Source organism: Typha angustifolia, chromosome 7, assembly GCF_048772165.1.
Source record: "Typha angustifolia cultivar Huaian chromosome 7, ASM4877216v1, whole genome shotgun sequence".
NCBI lineage: Eukaryota > Viridiplantae > Streptophyta > Magnoliopsida > Poales > Typhaceae > Typha > Typha angustifolia.
This window is the reverse complement of record NC_133245.1, coordinates 13,029,575-13,043,193: the sequence shown is the minus strand read 5'-3', so window position 1 is coordinate 13,043,193 and position 13,619 is coordinate 13,029,575. Positions and strand designations below refer to the sequence as shown.

Here is a 13,619-nt window from a genome sequence, read left to right as displayed (position 1 = left end):
CAAGTATAATAATTATACTACTATCCTAATGATAACAAAATATCATACTAGTCTAAACTGATTTAAATTTTCTTATTCGAATATAAAATATGAGTATAAGTATGCTAATTTAAAAAGGTTACTAGGTGTCCAAACGCCACCTCATTTCTTTGACTCTTTGTAGATCCTCTTAAAAGAATAAGAAATTCTTATGCACACCTCCTTAGCAATGAAAGCATCTATCTGAGTCTAACATGACTATTCATTTTAATAATGAAGTGCAAATTGTAGATTTTATAGGTGATGACTTAATCTATAAAATGGCATACAGTTCTCTTTTTGAAGGTGATAAAAGTGTCACATGCATCCATCCAGCTTCTCAGTCCTGTGACATCTCCAGCAAGTTCCAGTTTGCCATATTGTGAAGAAGGTTTGGTAAAATTGAGATACACAAGAAAGTATAATTTATGGGAACATTGTGATCCTGGAACAAAGTAGTCATGCACTGCTTGCTTGCCCCCAAACCAATGGCATTTTGTGAGCAATAGATTCTTTGAGAGTTTTAAGGGCTAAGTATGTTTATGTTTACTTTGTCAAGTATCATAGCAACAAGAAATTGTACATAATTTAGCACCTGAATGAATACTTCAATAGTTACCCATAATTCAGATGATCTCTCTATATACTAAACCAATTCCAGAGTCGACAATGTGTCCATCTCATGATCTTGACATGGATGTTCTAAAGATATTCCCTGCCCCAACATCTTAATCAGTCAGCATTCTACAACTATCAATACTGGAGTCTTTGAAATCCCTCACATGTTAAAAGCCTTCTATTTCATCTTGGGAAAAGAAAAGAAAAAAGAAAACCATTACATCGGCATCGTAAGGTCGGTGCGACTTTCTACTTTCTGAAAGGAATCAACCCCAGCTTCAAACGAACTAAACAAAGTCTTATCAATGGCCAGAGATTTTGAAAGAAAATTCTAGCAAAAGATTCATCGGCCTCAGCAAAGAGAATGAAAGATTTTTCCTGTACCTTGTTGTCAATGGATCGAAACGTGTAGAAGTTAAAAACCATTCAAACTCTAGTTAACAGATGCCAAAATTATAGTCTCATTACATTATTGAATGAATCTAAACCATAATACATCACCATATTTTAATATATTACTAAAAGGGTGTTGAGTTTTGGAATAAGTCGGCGAGGCCTTATTTAACATTTTTATTCTAATCTATCCGATGTTTAACATGTTTATTCTCGAATAAAAATGACTTGTTCCGAAATAGAGGCCTTATTTCATCTAACCAAGAGCCAATCTTGGATCGGTTTGTCGAGTAGACAGTACGAGCACCGAGTGCCCTACAACCTACAACTAGAAAAATGGACATTGCTATTAGAGTTATTTGATTATATTTTATTTATTTATTTATATATATTGTGACTTTGTATAAATAGGGGAAAAATCCCTTTATCATTTCATGAAATATATTCACCAAAATCCTCTCTCTTTCTCTTCTCTAGGTTTGGATATTCTATTGTTACATGTGTCAGCCTTTTGATCACTAGGGACATTTCTTAAGTTGGATCTCTCCTTCTCTGACAATCTCTCCCTATCTCACCACTCAAAATCTTTGGATTTTTCTTTTTCTTTACTTCACCCCCTTCGAGCTCAATAATTGTCGTAGTAGCCTCCCCCTCTCACTTTGCCATCTTGTCTACAACAGCCATCGCCACCGCTGTAATCAACGGCAACCCCAACTATGTTTCTTCTCCCTCAACACGAACTCCTCTCTCTTTTAGTACTGTTTTCAACAAGCACTCACCAACTATTCAATGAAAGTTAAAAGATGAACAATAGTTGAAGGATAAAATTCGGTTTGGAAGGCGAGGTGCAGGCCTGTTATGTAGGCGCCAACTCCCAGTTATTTCTTTTTTTTTCCGGTATGCCGCTCCGCAAGCAAGGAGCGCTGCGAGCAGAGTGAGAGAACGAAGTGGGCTTTGGTAATGTCGGAATTTGCACCTATTTGTATCTATTTAGTGATCAGTCCGCTAGTTTCTTTGATCCCACTCGGTGTTCCTTTTCCATTTGCTTCCAATAGTTCGACCTATCCAGAAAAATTGTCGGCCCACGAATGTGGTTCCGATCCCTCCGGCACAATCCTCTTTTGCTTCCAGCACTGTATCCTTAGTCAGTAGTCATTTTTCTTGTTTGTCTCATTATACTAACTGTAAGTCGGCAGGAACCTTTATTTTCTTCTAAGTGAGAGTATCTCCGGTACACCTTTTAATCTCGTGCACTTTGACATTTGGGCCCCGCTACTACACCAAGCAAGCTTTATGTGAAGCTTTAGCCTAATGACAATCAACTTCTTCTAATAAATATCGTTAGCTAGTTAAGGCACTCATCTATCTAACTATTATCTGTCATGATACTCTTATACAGTTGGTCTTGTCACTCAGTTCATGTAGCATTCTCAAACTTGCCACTATATTACTTTTATGCGTATTCTTCGATATCTTTATGGCACCATCACTCGCTCTCTTTTCATACAATCGACTTTCATCTTAGCTTTACGAACTTATTCTAATGTTGACTATGCTAGTAACAAGTCTAGTCAAAAGTTTACTACTAGGTTCTGTATTTTTTTAGGAGACTCCCTAATTTCCTAGGGCAATAAGAAAAAGTGGTGTCTATCTCTAGTACTGAGTCAGAGTATCATACTATGTGTATTTGGCTTCGTCGCCTCTTTAGTAATATGGGTGTTCTATTGCCCCTCTCAACTCCTCTTTGTACCGACAATGATAATGTTAAGAAGCTCGCTGAAAATTCTATTTTTAATGAAATGACAAAGCATATGCACTACACTTACCAGAAGTACTGAGCAGGCATCATTTCTCTCCGTCGCATTAGCATTGACCAAATTGCCGACTTCTTCACGAAATCTCTTCCTCTTTTGTGTTTAAGTATCTAATTATCAAACTCTCAATTTATGATCCACCTTGAGTTTGAGGAAGGTATAAGACTTATTTAGTTATATTTATTTATTTATTTAGACATATGATAACTTTGTATAAATAGGGTTAAAGCCCTCTTTATCATTTCATAAAATACAGTTACCAAAATACTCTCTTCTCTCCACACCTATTGTTACAATTATAAATAGGATACTGCAGAAGATAGTTTTATCAGCTTAGGAGATAATTAGTCAGATAATGAATAATAATAAAGAAGAGCCAGTTTTACCACTTGACATGCAAAAAGGGCAACATCTTCTCCGGAGGCATGTGTGCGCATAGTGCTATGAAAAATTAACAAAAACAAGGGTGAGTTTCTGTCAAAGTTTGATAAGTAGACATTTATATGAAAGCAAGTAAGAAACAGTGACCCAAGGAGATTGTTACTCAGTGAGCACCAATAGCAAAGGAACAATCAGACATAACAAGCTGTAGTATTGCCTGTTGATTGAACTTTCATAACATAGTTTTTGCATTAAATTTCCTGAAGGAGACCTTTCATTGCTTCGTCTGAATCCAAGAGAGATTTCCGCTGATATGCAAGAAGAATTTGGGACTAACGCTAATCACAAAACATTTATTATTAGAGAAGTATGTTATATAAGAAGAAAGAAAAGGCTTTATCATGCATCATCCTAAAAATCCTTCAGGAAGTCCAAAATTAATAATCTAATCTATTCACAGCCAAAGCTCCTGAAGATCCAGCTTCGTTTTTTTGAGGAAATGTTCGTTTGAGCACTAACAGACTACAGTATCACAATTGGACAAAAAATTTGTTTTTGCATGGGTTTCAATATGAACCATGTTTATTATTGGTTTAGAAAGCCCATTAAGAAACTTAACATAGGACAAATCAACTTAGTGCCAAGGAACATAATCATTCGCAATGTATCACAGGTATATCTATCTATATATGGATTTGTGTATGCATTTCTTGCAATGATAAAACCATTAATCTATTGATTTAATTCTGTTCAACGGGAAGGATACTTGTCTTTAGTATTTAACAGGTCTCACACACTGTAAAGTATTGCCCCTATAAATGCATCTCCAGCACCTGTGGTATCAACAAAAGTTCTGAAGAAGGTATGGTCTCTGCTGTTCCTAAGAACAATTTTCCACCAAGTGTTCCAACTCCAGTTGCAGAAAGCCTCATACTCTACAAAGATAGAAGCAGTCAAGTATCTGTACATGCTATTATGAATTCAGATGAAAAGAAAACCATATATTCAGTAAATTTGTAAACAAGAAAAAAGAAGATGGAAATTAAGAAATTGATGATTGCATAAAACCAGCACAGCGCATCAGAGGATATCCTTGGAAGTAGGCAAAGAAACACTCTGCTAATAAACCTTGCCCAACAAAGTGCCAAAAAGTTTTAAATCTATTACAGACCTTTCACATTTTAGTCATCTGAAAAGTGAAAGTACTCTTTATCAAGTTCATTGTCTTACTGCATTCCCGGTAAGAATGTGATTACCTGAGAGAATGTCTGAATAGAGGCAAAATGAAAGGATAAACAAAATAGTAAAATTCAACTATTGCTTGTCTATAACAGACCTTTGATGATACACATGTTGGGAGTACATTATTTTTGTCAACTTTCAGCTTTAATGACTCGGTCACAAGCTCTAAATCTGTTTCACTTGCCTCAATACCTTCACCTATGATGATATTTTTTTAATTATTTGCACATTCATGAAAGTTACATATTTAAGAAAAGAACAAATAACATTTTGATCCTTGGACATGTGCACAAAGAAAGCAAGTCAAAAACACCATCTAATATTCTTCTCTCAATCATCATGCAACCATTCTCTCCAAGGGTCACAACTAAAAATTTGACAAGAGGAACAATAATGCACATGGAATGGAAGGGACTGTGGTCCACACCTGCCAATGTTAACTTCAATTGTTAGTATATACAAAAAGAAAGTGCTTAAATGCTTGAAAATGATATGATAGACATTTTTCAAGACCATGTACATTGGAATATAATTTCTTGAAATAATACTTTTCCTTAGAACAAGAGATCTTCAAAGACACCATCCATTTTTGAATGTGGTATATAGATGAGGTTTCAAAGAGAAATACTTTGATTTCAGTAGTTTTAACCAAGGAGTCCATCTCCTGATCATGTCTTCTATTCCAACAAGACATAGATGGTACAACAGTGCTACTACTGCCTTGCCAGCAAGACATGGCAACTATAGAGCGGCTAGCACTGCTGTAATGTGTATTTAGTATTTATAGTTAATTGGTTACCTTGTTCTAGCATAGGTGAGCACGATTTGAAGTATTACATGTATATGTATATATGTAAATATATTATGTGTATGTGCACTTATCTTCATATCACATAATATAGATAATTAATAATTACTCACATGGCTGAGGTGAACCAAGTACATATTTTTCTAGCATAACATTGTGACCAAAACAGAAGCATAAATGAACTTATAAAAAATACGAAACCATAAAAAGATAAGAAAATATGTGCCATCAGGCACTCCTCTGACACAACTTGTGCTATAACTAGTGTATGGCAAGCATTTCTCAGGGACCTTAGACATCTGAGTAAGATGCCAAACAGATGGATATGCTGTGCCACCATATGCACAATGATCATAATCTAAAGTTTGCCCTAGACAAAGTCTGATCAATTTCAAGACAAAGCAAATGATTAAAGTAAAACAGCTTAAGGAGGGTAAATGCCAGGATGCTATCTGTTCCTAGAAGTTGGTCAGTTCTTTAGAGCCCATTCATTTTAAGTCCAACTTTAGCTAACCCCACCTTGTTTACAAAAAGGCTTGGAGCAAATAAAAATACTTCAAAGGTTATATAGATGGAAAAAGGTTATATTATTTAGCCAAATCGTTGGGAGGATCTGGAATTGTTGCATTTGAAATTTATTTTCAAAGCCTTATAGCAGCTTTAGAGTTATACTAGCCTTATTTTTAAAGAAGATTGTAAACCATTGCATTGGTCTGCAAAGAGACCAATCTAAAGGCTTGAGATTGTTTGCGCATCAACACCATGTAGCAGTAAGAATCTCCATCAGCCAAGTATATGACCAGTATTAAGGTGACTGTTGCACTCTGCATTCCGGCAAGATTCAAAGCTTATCTATTGAAGACTTCAGAAAGCAAATCATATTATAAGTATGGAGTTTAATTCTTCAATAGTGTTTAAAAAAACATAACACATGATAAAAACAAGTCAAAACCTTGCGGTGTTTCCAAAAGCTACAAAAAGAAGTACCATAAAGTCAGTGTATAGTTTGTGACATTGTGTACTTGAGGAAAATTTTCAGAACAAACTACATAACTTGCTAAATTGAGTAAAAAATTCAATTTTGATTTCTTCCTTTATGGTTCAGCATCAACTAGAATTGGTATATTCATCTGATCAGCCTGCAAAGTAGAAATACATCCTTGGTCAATATTTATCATCTTAGAACCTAAAGTAGTCGACCAGTCCTATATGGAGATTGACTCCTTGTGCTAACGGCAAGGCACTGCTTGAATCAAACCAACTTGAGTGATAATTTTGGCATGTACTTGAAATATGCCCACCTACATTCATAACATCTCTTCAAGTCATAATAAAATCCTCAAAAATGGGAATTGAATCAGTGTGTCCTATTTTCTTTTGGCAGTCAATATGAACACCTTACCATTCTTTTGAATACTTGAAATAAGATCTTGCAGCTTTCAAGTCAATCCTTGTATATTGCTCATCATTTCATCAGAGCTAGTTTTGAAATGTGCCTAAAGTTGCTTGATACTTTTATTAATTCCACAAGTTTGTATCTCATTTTATACATTTGTAGTGAACACTGATTGGTGGAAACAGCTCTTCACAAAGCACATTGCTTGTTCAAAATCCTCCAGCCAATAAAAAGAAAAGAAATCTAAACAACAAAATTTAAAAGAATTGATTCACTTGTATAAATGCATCAACATAAATTTTCTTCATTAAGCTGCTAAAAGTCTATGTAGAAACTAGAGAATGGATAACTATAAAATAAATTATGAACAAGGTGAAATAGTAATAACTATTGAATCACATTTACACCCAAAACTAAAGGATTGAAAATAGAAATGTTATGTTACGATACAAAGCCTTACCCTCCACAAGAGTAGTAAGATTGCTAGCAAAGATCATGTACTATTGCAGGAAAGCCAGGTGTATTTATGCATGTACGAGTTCTCCTACAGAAGTTACCAAAAAATTAAAGCAATAACCAACTTCGCTGCTTATAACTAATAGCAAACAGACATAAATCTTATTGCTGATCAGAAGCTATTATTACATTTTATTAGTTATTCTCTATATTCTTTGATACAGTAACTAAACTTCATTCAACATGCAGATGTCTAATAATATATCTTTTGCATGAATATGAAATTAGGTAAATTAAACTACATTCTTACGTCTACCTATCGACAATCACATACGTAAATGATGAAGCCCCACCATTTGAAACCTGAAAAAGAATGTGGACTCAGATGCAAAGCAGCTTATCATATTCATTTCAGTCAAAATATGTAATTGTCATATATATTATTTTATTAATATGTGTGACTGCCAAATTTTTCTTCGGTTAATATATGCGACACTAAGAAACCAGTTATGAGATTGACTTATTAAGAGTACCATTACATTAGAGATATCGAATCCAGCTATTTTACACTCTGAAAGGATAACAGTACCATGCCATCATCAGCAACCTGATCAAAGACACAGATGTGTAGATAAAAATGACAAATTAGTAAACAGCAGCTGCTAGATAAATATATTTGTAGAAGAAGTAGCTCAACTTGAATAGTCGTACAACTAACAACAGAAAAATAACAGAAAGATTATAATTCCTTTTCATCAAAAAGAGTTAATATATTCAAAAGGAAATAGCATAAACAAATATAAGATACTTTGAAGATTAGCCTGGCTATTAGACCCAGACGAGCAGCACATGTTAATGCATTTCCTGCATTCCCACCACCTCCAACCTGTAAAAACAACATGAAGAAAGTTCCTAATAGGCTTGAGCTGCTGTTAATTGTAAAGCTAAATTCATTCATATTGCAGATTACAGGAGAAAGCAAACCCTGTCAATTTTAAGTTTAACAGATCTTCATTGTTGTACTTCCTAACTGTCAATTTTCTGTCATTTCAAGTGATTGAAATTGAATAACCTCAGTTAATAGTTTTACACTTCTACTTGTGCGGCACCAGGATTGCAGGTTGTCCGCCATAGGTCTTGCTTTGCATTTTAGATCAATATTAATTTCCAGGGTTGCAGAATATGTTGGACATATGAAAAACCTAAGTATGATAAAATGGAAACAAGGAGGCTCCAGAGAAAAGATATGTGAAGCTAAGATATGGAAACAATGAAGCAATATATAGGTGCATCTATCCATCTCAATGAAACAGTTTATGAGGTGGTGGAGAATTGACTGTTGGTTGAGAAAGTATTTCAAAACCAGATTGTAAAGGAAACATTTGGAGAAGTCTATGTAGTACTGTGAATTGTACATGGCAGTGCAATCTTTAGTATGTGGTTTTCGCAAGATGAGTGAGCCTTGAGTAATGTTGATCTGCCAAAAATGACACTAAAGTTGTCGCTATATGTTTTCTTGCACAGTCAGTCTGTTGCGGCCCCATGGTTTTCCTTGGTTGGAGGCTTTTTTATGTAAACATTTGTGTTTTCTTGCATAGTTAATGGTTTTTGGGAAATCTACAACCCAACCTTTCCATTTTTTCTCTTTACGATATAGATATTTATCATTCGACCACTAAATAAAAATTTTAATACATAAAAAACATCGTGTTATTAATTTTGTTCACAGTCAATTACTATATAGATGAGTTAAGATAACTATAGATGCAAAATGATAATAATATCCTTGAATAAACTTTTTATGTTAAAGTAAAAATAAATTGAGAATTAGAGTTTAAAGTCAATAAGGGGTATTTTAAGTATTTATATATCTTATCGTTACAAGTAACGGAATATTCTCTATTCTGTTTACTGTTGTTATGATAAAATTAATCCGAGATGTTTTTAGGCATTTAAAGCAAAACTGCAGATGTTGAACGATAAATACTGTAAATGGTAATAAAAGAAAATTGCAGGGTGTTTTTGATAAAATTCACCATCATGGGTTAGCAGGTTCGAAACCATTCAAGGCTCTCTCGTCATCGTCATCACCATCATCATCTACTACCCACCGATTCCACTTCAACGACCACTCTTAAAAAAGATCGGTCTTTCCGGTTAATACATAGTAACATAACCTGAATAGCATGCCCATTGATCTAAAAAATCGGCTCATATCCAAACCTTATTACTTCCGATTATACTACCTGCGAGCTTTTGCTCCAGATCTTATTGGGGAAAGCATCCACAATAGCCAGGTGATCCAGTGTTACCAATCCGCATCCCACCTGCATAACGACAATGTAAGCAATTCCGTGTGAAAGATCATCCGCTCATTCGATTCAAAGTGAAAAATCAAACCCATTGAAGTAAAATAAACAGCATTGATGCGCGATTTTGCGTATGTATTTTGAACAGAGAGCAAGAGGAGCTGGGGAAGAAAGGTACCAATTCGTTTCTCGGGCAAGGGGGAGAGCGCGGTGGCCGCCTTCGCCATGGAATTCGTGCTATAAAAAATGAAGGATTACTGGAGGGAGATTAGAGAAGATGATCTTAACGAGGGGGTTACGAGCACCGGGAAAGAGGGAGAGTGTTTTTGATACAGGAAAGCCGATCACCGGTCGGAGAATTGGAATGTATTCTTGCATGCTTTGCGTAGGCCACGTCGTACCACTGCTCCTATCGATTCAAGACAAAAAGGTTGCAGATTTATAGTTCGATTTTTCTCGGTAGAAATTAGAGTTAGATATCTGCTATAGTCTAGGGTAATCGTGGTCAGTTTCCTTTTATAAAAAAAAATGACCCTGTTTTTCTTTTACCTAGTTATAAAAAGTGTTGTAGACTGATGGTTCATAACTTTTATATATATATATATATATATATATAAAGGAATTGCAAACAGTTACAGATTAATCAAACTACACCCACTACGGGTTGGTCAAAACCCATTAGCCCACGGAGCTCCACAGGGAGCTCCACACCCGGTCTCAGCACCACCTGCCTAGACGACATCTTACCCTGCTTTGCTGCCTAATAAGCAACCATGTTTTATTCTCTCCTCATATGGGAGATTTTACAAAACCTCTCAAGGTGGTCAAGGGTGGCCCAATACTCATCAACCAAGGACCTGATCCTCCACGGGCAGCCAGTTTCTTTCCGGAGTATCCTGGTCAGTTCGAGGGAGTCTACCTCCACCTCAAGTCGATGGACACCTTCTTCCCGCACCAGCCTGAGGCCCAACCGGAGTCCCCAAGCCTCCGCCTCTTGGCCGGATGATGCCGAACATGGCTCTCCTACTAGTGCGACAAGCATCCCCGATGGTTCATAACTTGATACAACAAATCTAATATAGTATAGATCGTCCAACAGATACTTAATGTAGCAAGAGCAGTAGGAATCTCAAGCATTTGAGCAAAGAAATTGGGGGAAAAAACTAACACCTTGGAGGCAAGCCTCTCACTTGGTCAATCATGACTGCACCATAAATAGTAGGATAAGAAAGCATGAGAAACATAAGCAAAGGCGAAAGGATGTACTCGAGGCTAGAGCAACTTCAAATATAACATTTCATAGAACTACAAAATCTCAACCAATAAAACAAAACTTTGACAAAAGTAAAGACATTGACGACTCTCTAGTAGCAACACTAAAGTAACTACGAAAAGAGAGGCGATGGACCACAGTGCCTAGATCCAGATGGAGGGTATGGAACCGAAGTTAAGAAGGTGGGATTAGACTTGAACAACCTAAGCTATACGACTATTTGTGACAGAGAGTGAGAACATCGTGAAGTAGGGACTAAACATAGAGGAAAAAAGACTAGAAAAAAAAAGTAAAAGAAGAGAGGAGGGGGAAGGTTCGTCGGCCATAAAGAAAAGACCATGAAGGATAGAAAATCATGTGTCGAGAGCTAAGATTAGCACTCGTTTCAAAAAGAATTGATTACGTTATTCAACTCATTATATGTGGAAAGCTAGCTCCTTTGTTCAGCATATAATTAGCTTACTGATTTATAATCTATTAAAAAGAAAGGGTTTGTAATTACAATTCGCTCAACACTATAGCCTATAGGTGATTTTTTACTTTTACCCCTCTTTATCTTTTGATCTCTATAACTTGAGTGCAAAATAAGAAAATATCCGGAATTCCGAACCAATGAAAACCAAATGGGCCGTCGGCCCTTAGCCCAAGCGGTATACCCGTGCTTATTAATACTGGAAAGCCAAAACCCTAGAAAGACCTCTCGCGCCTTCTACCCACCCTCGCTAGCAGCAAGAAGAAGTCGGCGGCCGCGGAGAGCGACAAGGCGAGATGCCGGCGGGCCACGGTCTTCGTTCGCGAACACGCGACCTCTTTGCCCGGCCGTTCCGGAAGAAGGGTTACATCCCCTTGACGACGTACCTGAGGACGTTCAAGATCGGGGACTATGTCGACGTCAAGGTTAACGGCGCCGTCCACAAGGGGATGCCGCACAAGTTCTACCACGGCCGCACCGGCCGCGTCTGGAACGTCACCAAGCGCGCCATTGGCGTTGAGATCAACAAGCAGGTATCTTTTTTTTTTCTTTCTTTCGTTTCTTAATCCTAATTGCAGCTATTTTGTTTAGCTAGAGTTGTTTTAATGCTATATAATCTTTAAGAAACAGAGATTTTGAGTCTTGGGGTTGATTTAAAACTGCATTGTTTTTTCTTCAAATCTTCTGTTCAACTTGTCTTATTAACTTGTCTATCTTCTCGGAAATGAGATGACTGCTAGTGATTTGCTTCTATCCGTATGCAGATATGAGTATTTGCTGTCACCGTAGTCTATGCTGAAATAATAGATCAGAGTGCATTCTGACCATTCAATATTAGTGATTAGCTTTCATTTATTCTCTAGTTTCTCATATTGTGAGCAGTATCAATTTATGGATATTGCTTATGCGAATGGTAGGTTGTATGTTTGTGAAAGCTTGAATATAGAATCATGCCCAATACTTCATTAATTTCTTGGCGACCTACAGCAATAGTTTTCTTTGACTTTATTTTGAAACAGAAACCACCGTGTCCACTTGATGAAATCTGATAATTTTTTTTATTTCCCTCTGTCTACATTGTTTATTCATTCAACAGAGCAGGAATAATAATCGTCTTGATTTTGAATTTAGTTTGGAGTATTTGATGGTCTATTGTGCCATCTTTAACGTGAAATCATTCAATTCTTATAAGATCTTATTGATTTTCAATCTTGGTGATGAAGTAGAGAATTCACCGTAGCTCGACTAAAAGATCCTGATATCCCAACTTATCTGGAAAAACTGTGTGAGAGTCAGTCATGAAAGAGAAAAAAAGGGTTGCACTACTGTGATATTTTAGAAATGATTGAATATATTTCATATTTTTTAAATTTTCAAGTTGCTTAGCATCATTCTACAGTTGGTGGATTTTCAATGGGAAGAAATTGTTGCTAGAGTTCATAATTGTAATGTTCTTCTTAACATCAAATCCTGCAACTGAATCTTGGATAGTTCTGTTCTGCAGCTCATAAATTACTATGATTAATGTTCCTCATTTCGAAATTGAAGCTTCGCCATTTGCATGTTGCGTTTTCTTTTCTCCTGGACACAACAATTGTTATAATCTTATGATGCATACAATTAATATTTAGTAATACAAGAAGATTGATTTCTCTTTACATTTTTCAAATGCAACGTATTGACATAAGAAAAGGAAGAATAAATATGCGGACTTAGTACCAATATTTCACCGAGCAGCTTAAACGTTATATAGAATATATTATGGTCTCTAACTGAAGGAATATCTGTCTGCAGGTGGGCAACCGAATTATCAGGAAGAGGATTCATGTCCGTGTGGAGCATGTGCTGCCGTCCAGGTGCACGGAAGATTTCCGTCTGAGGAAAATCAAGAATGACCAACTTAAGGCAGAGGCAAAGGCACGCGGTGAGGTCATCAGCACAAAGCGACAACCGGAGGGTCCTAAACCTGGTTTCATGGTTGAAGGGACAACATTGGAGACAGTTACTCCTATTCCTTATGATGTGGTCAATGATCTCAAGGGTGGTTACTAAGGCATTGTATGTCCAATTTTGTTCTCAATCCATAAACCTAGTCTTGCCCCCCAGTTATAGGACACTTTGGTATGTGGGTTGCTGGTTCGTGATTTAATTGTCTGAAACTCATTAATGTTGGCTTTTTCAAGTTGATTATGCAAATGTTCTCATCTCTGCTTCTAATGGAATATGCAAATTTGGAATCTTTAAGCTCTCTTTTAATCATTTGAGCACTATCCCATTACTGCTACAAGTTTGCTATTTTGCACGAAAGTTCATGTCTACCTTCACTAGTTACGTTAAATTATGAAATTTAGGTTGCAGGATAACAAAATATTCATTGTTAGAATGATAAAGAGCATCAGAAGACCACTAATACAGATGCGACATAGTATTACTTATGAT

General features: G+C 36.3%; 1 protein-coding gene and 1 pseudogene across 1 annotated transcript; one reads left to right on the top strand and one right to left on the bottom strand.

Annotated features, from left to right (window-relative positions):
• Positions 1 to 3,299: 3,299 nt before the first annotated feature.
• LOC140762571 (uncharacterized) lies at positions 3,300 to 10,477 on the bottom strand (annotated as a pseudogene).
• Positions 10,478 to 11,394: 917 nt separating this feature from the next.
• Positions 11,395 to 13,439, top strand: LOC140762510 (large ribosomal subunit protein eL21z/eL21y). The gene is made up of 2 exons (XM_073100364.1): positions 11,395 to 11,713; positions 12,975 to 13,439. Exons 1-2 carry the CDS (start codon positions 11,477 to 11,479, stop codon positions 13,230 to 13,232), a joined length of 495 nt encoding a protein of 164 aa, XP_072956465.1. The 5' UTR covers positions 11,395 to 11,476; the 3' UTR covers positions 13,233 to 13,439.
• Positions 13,440 to 13,619: the final 180 nt, after the last annotated feature.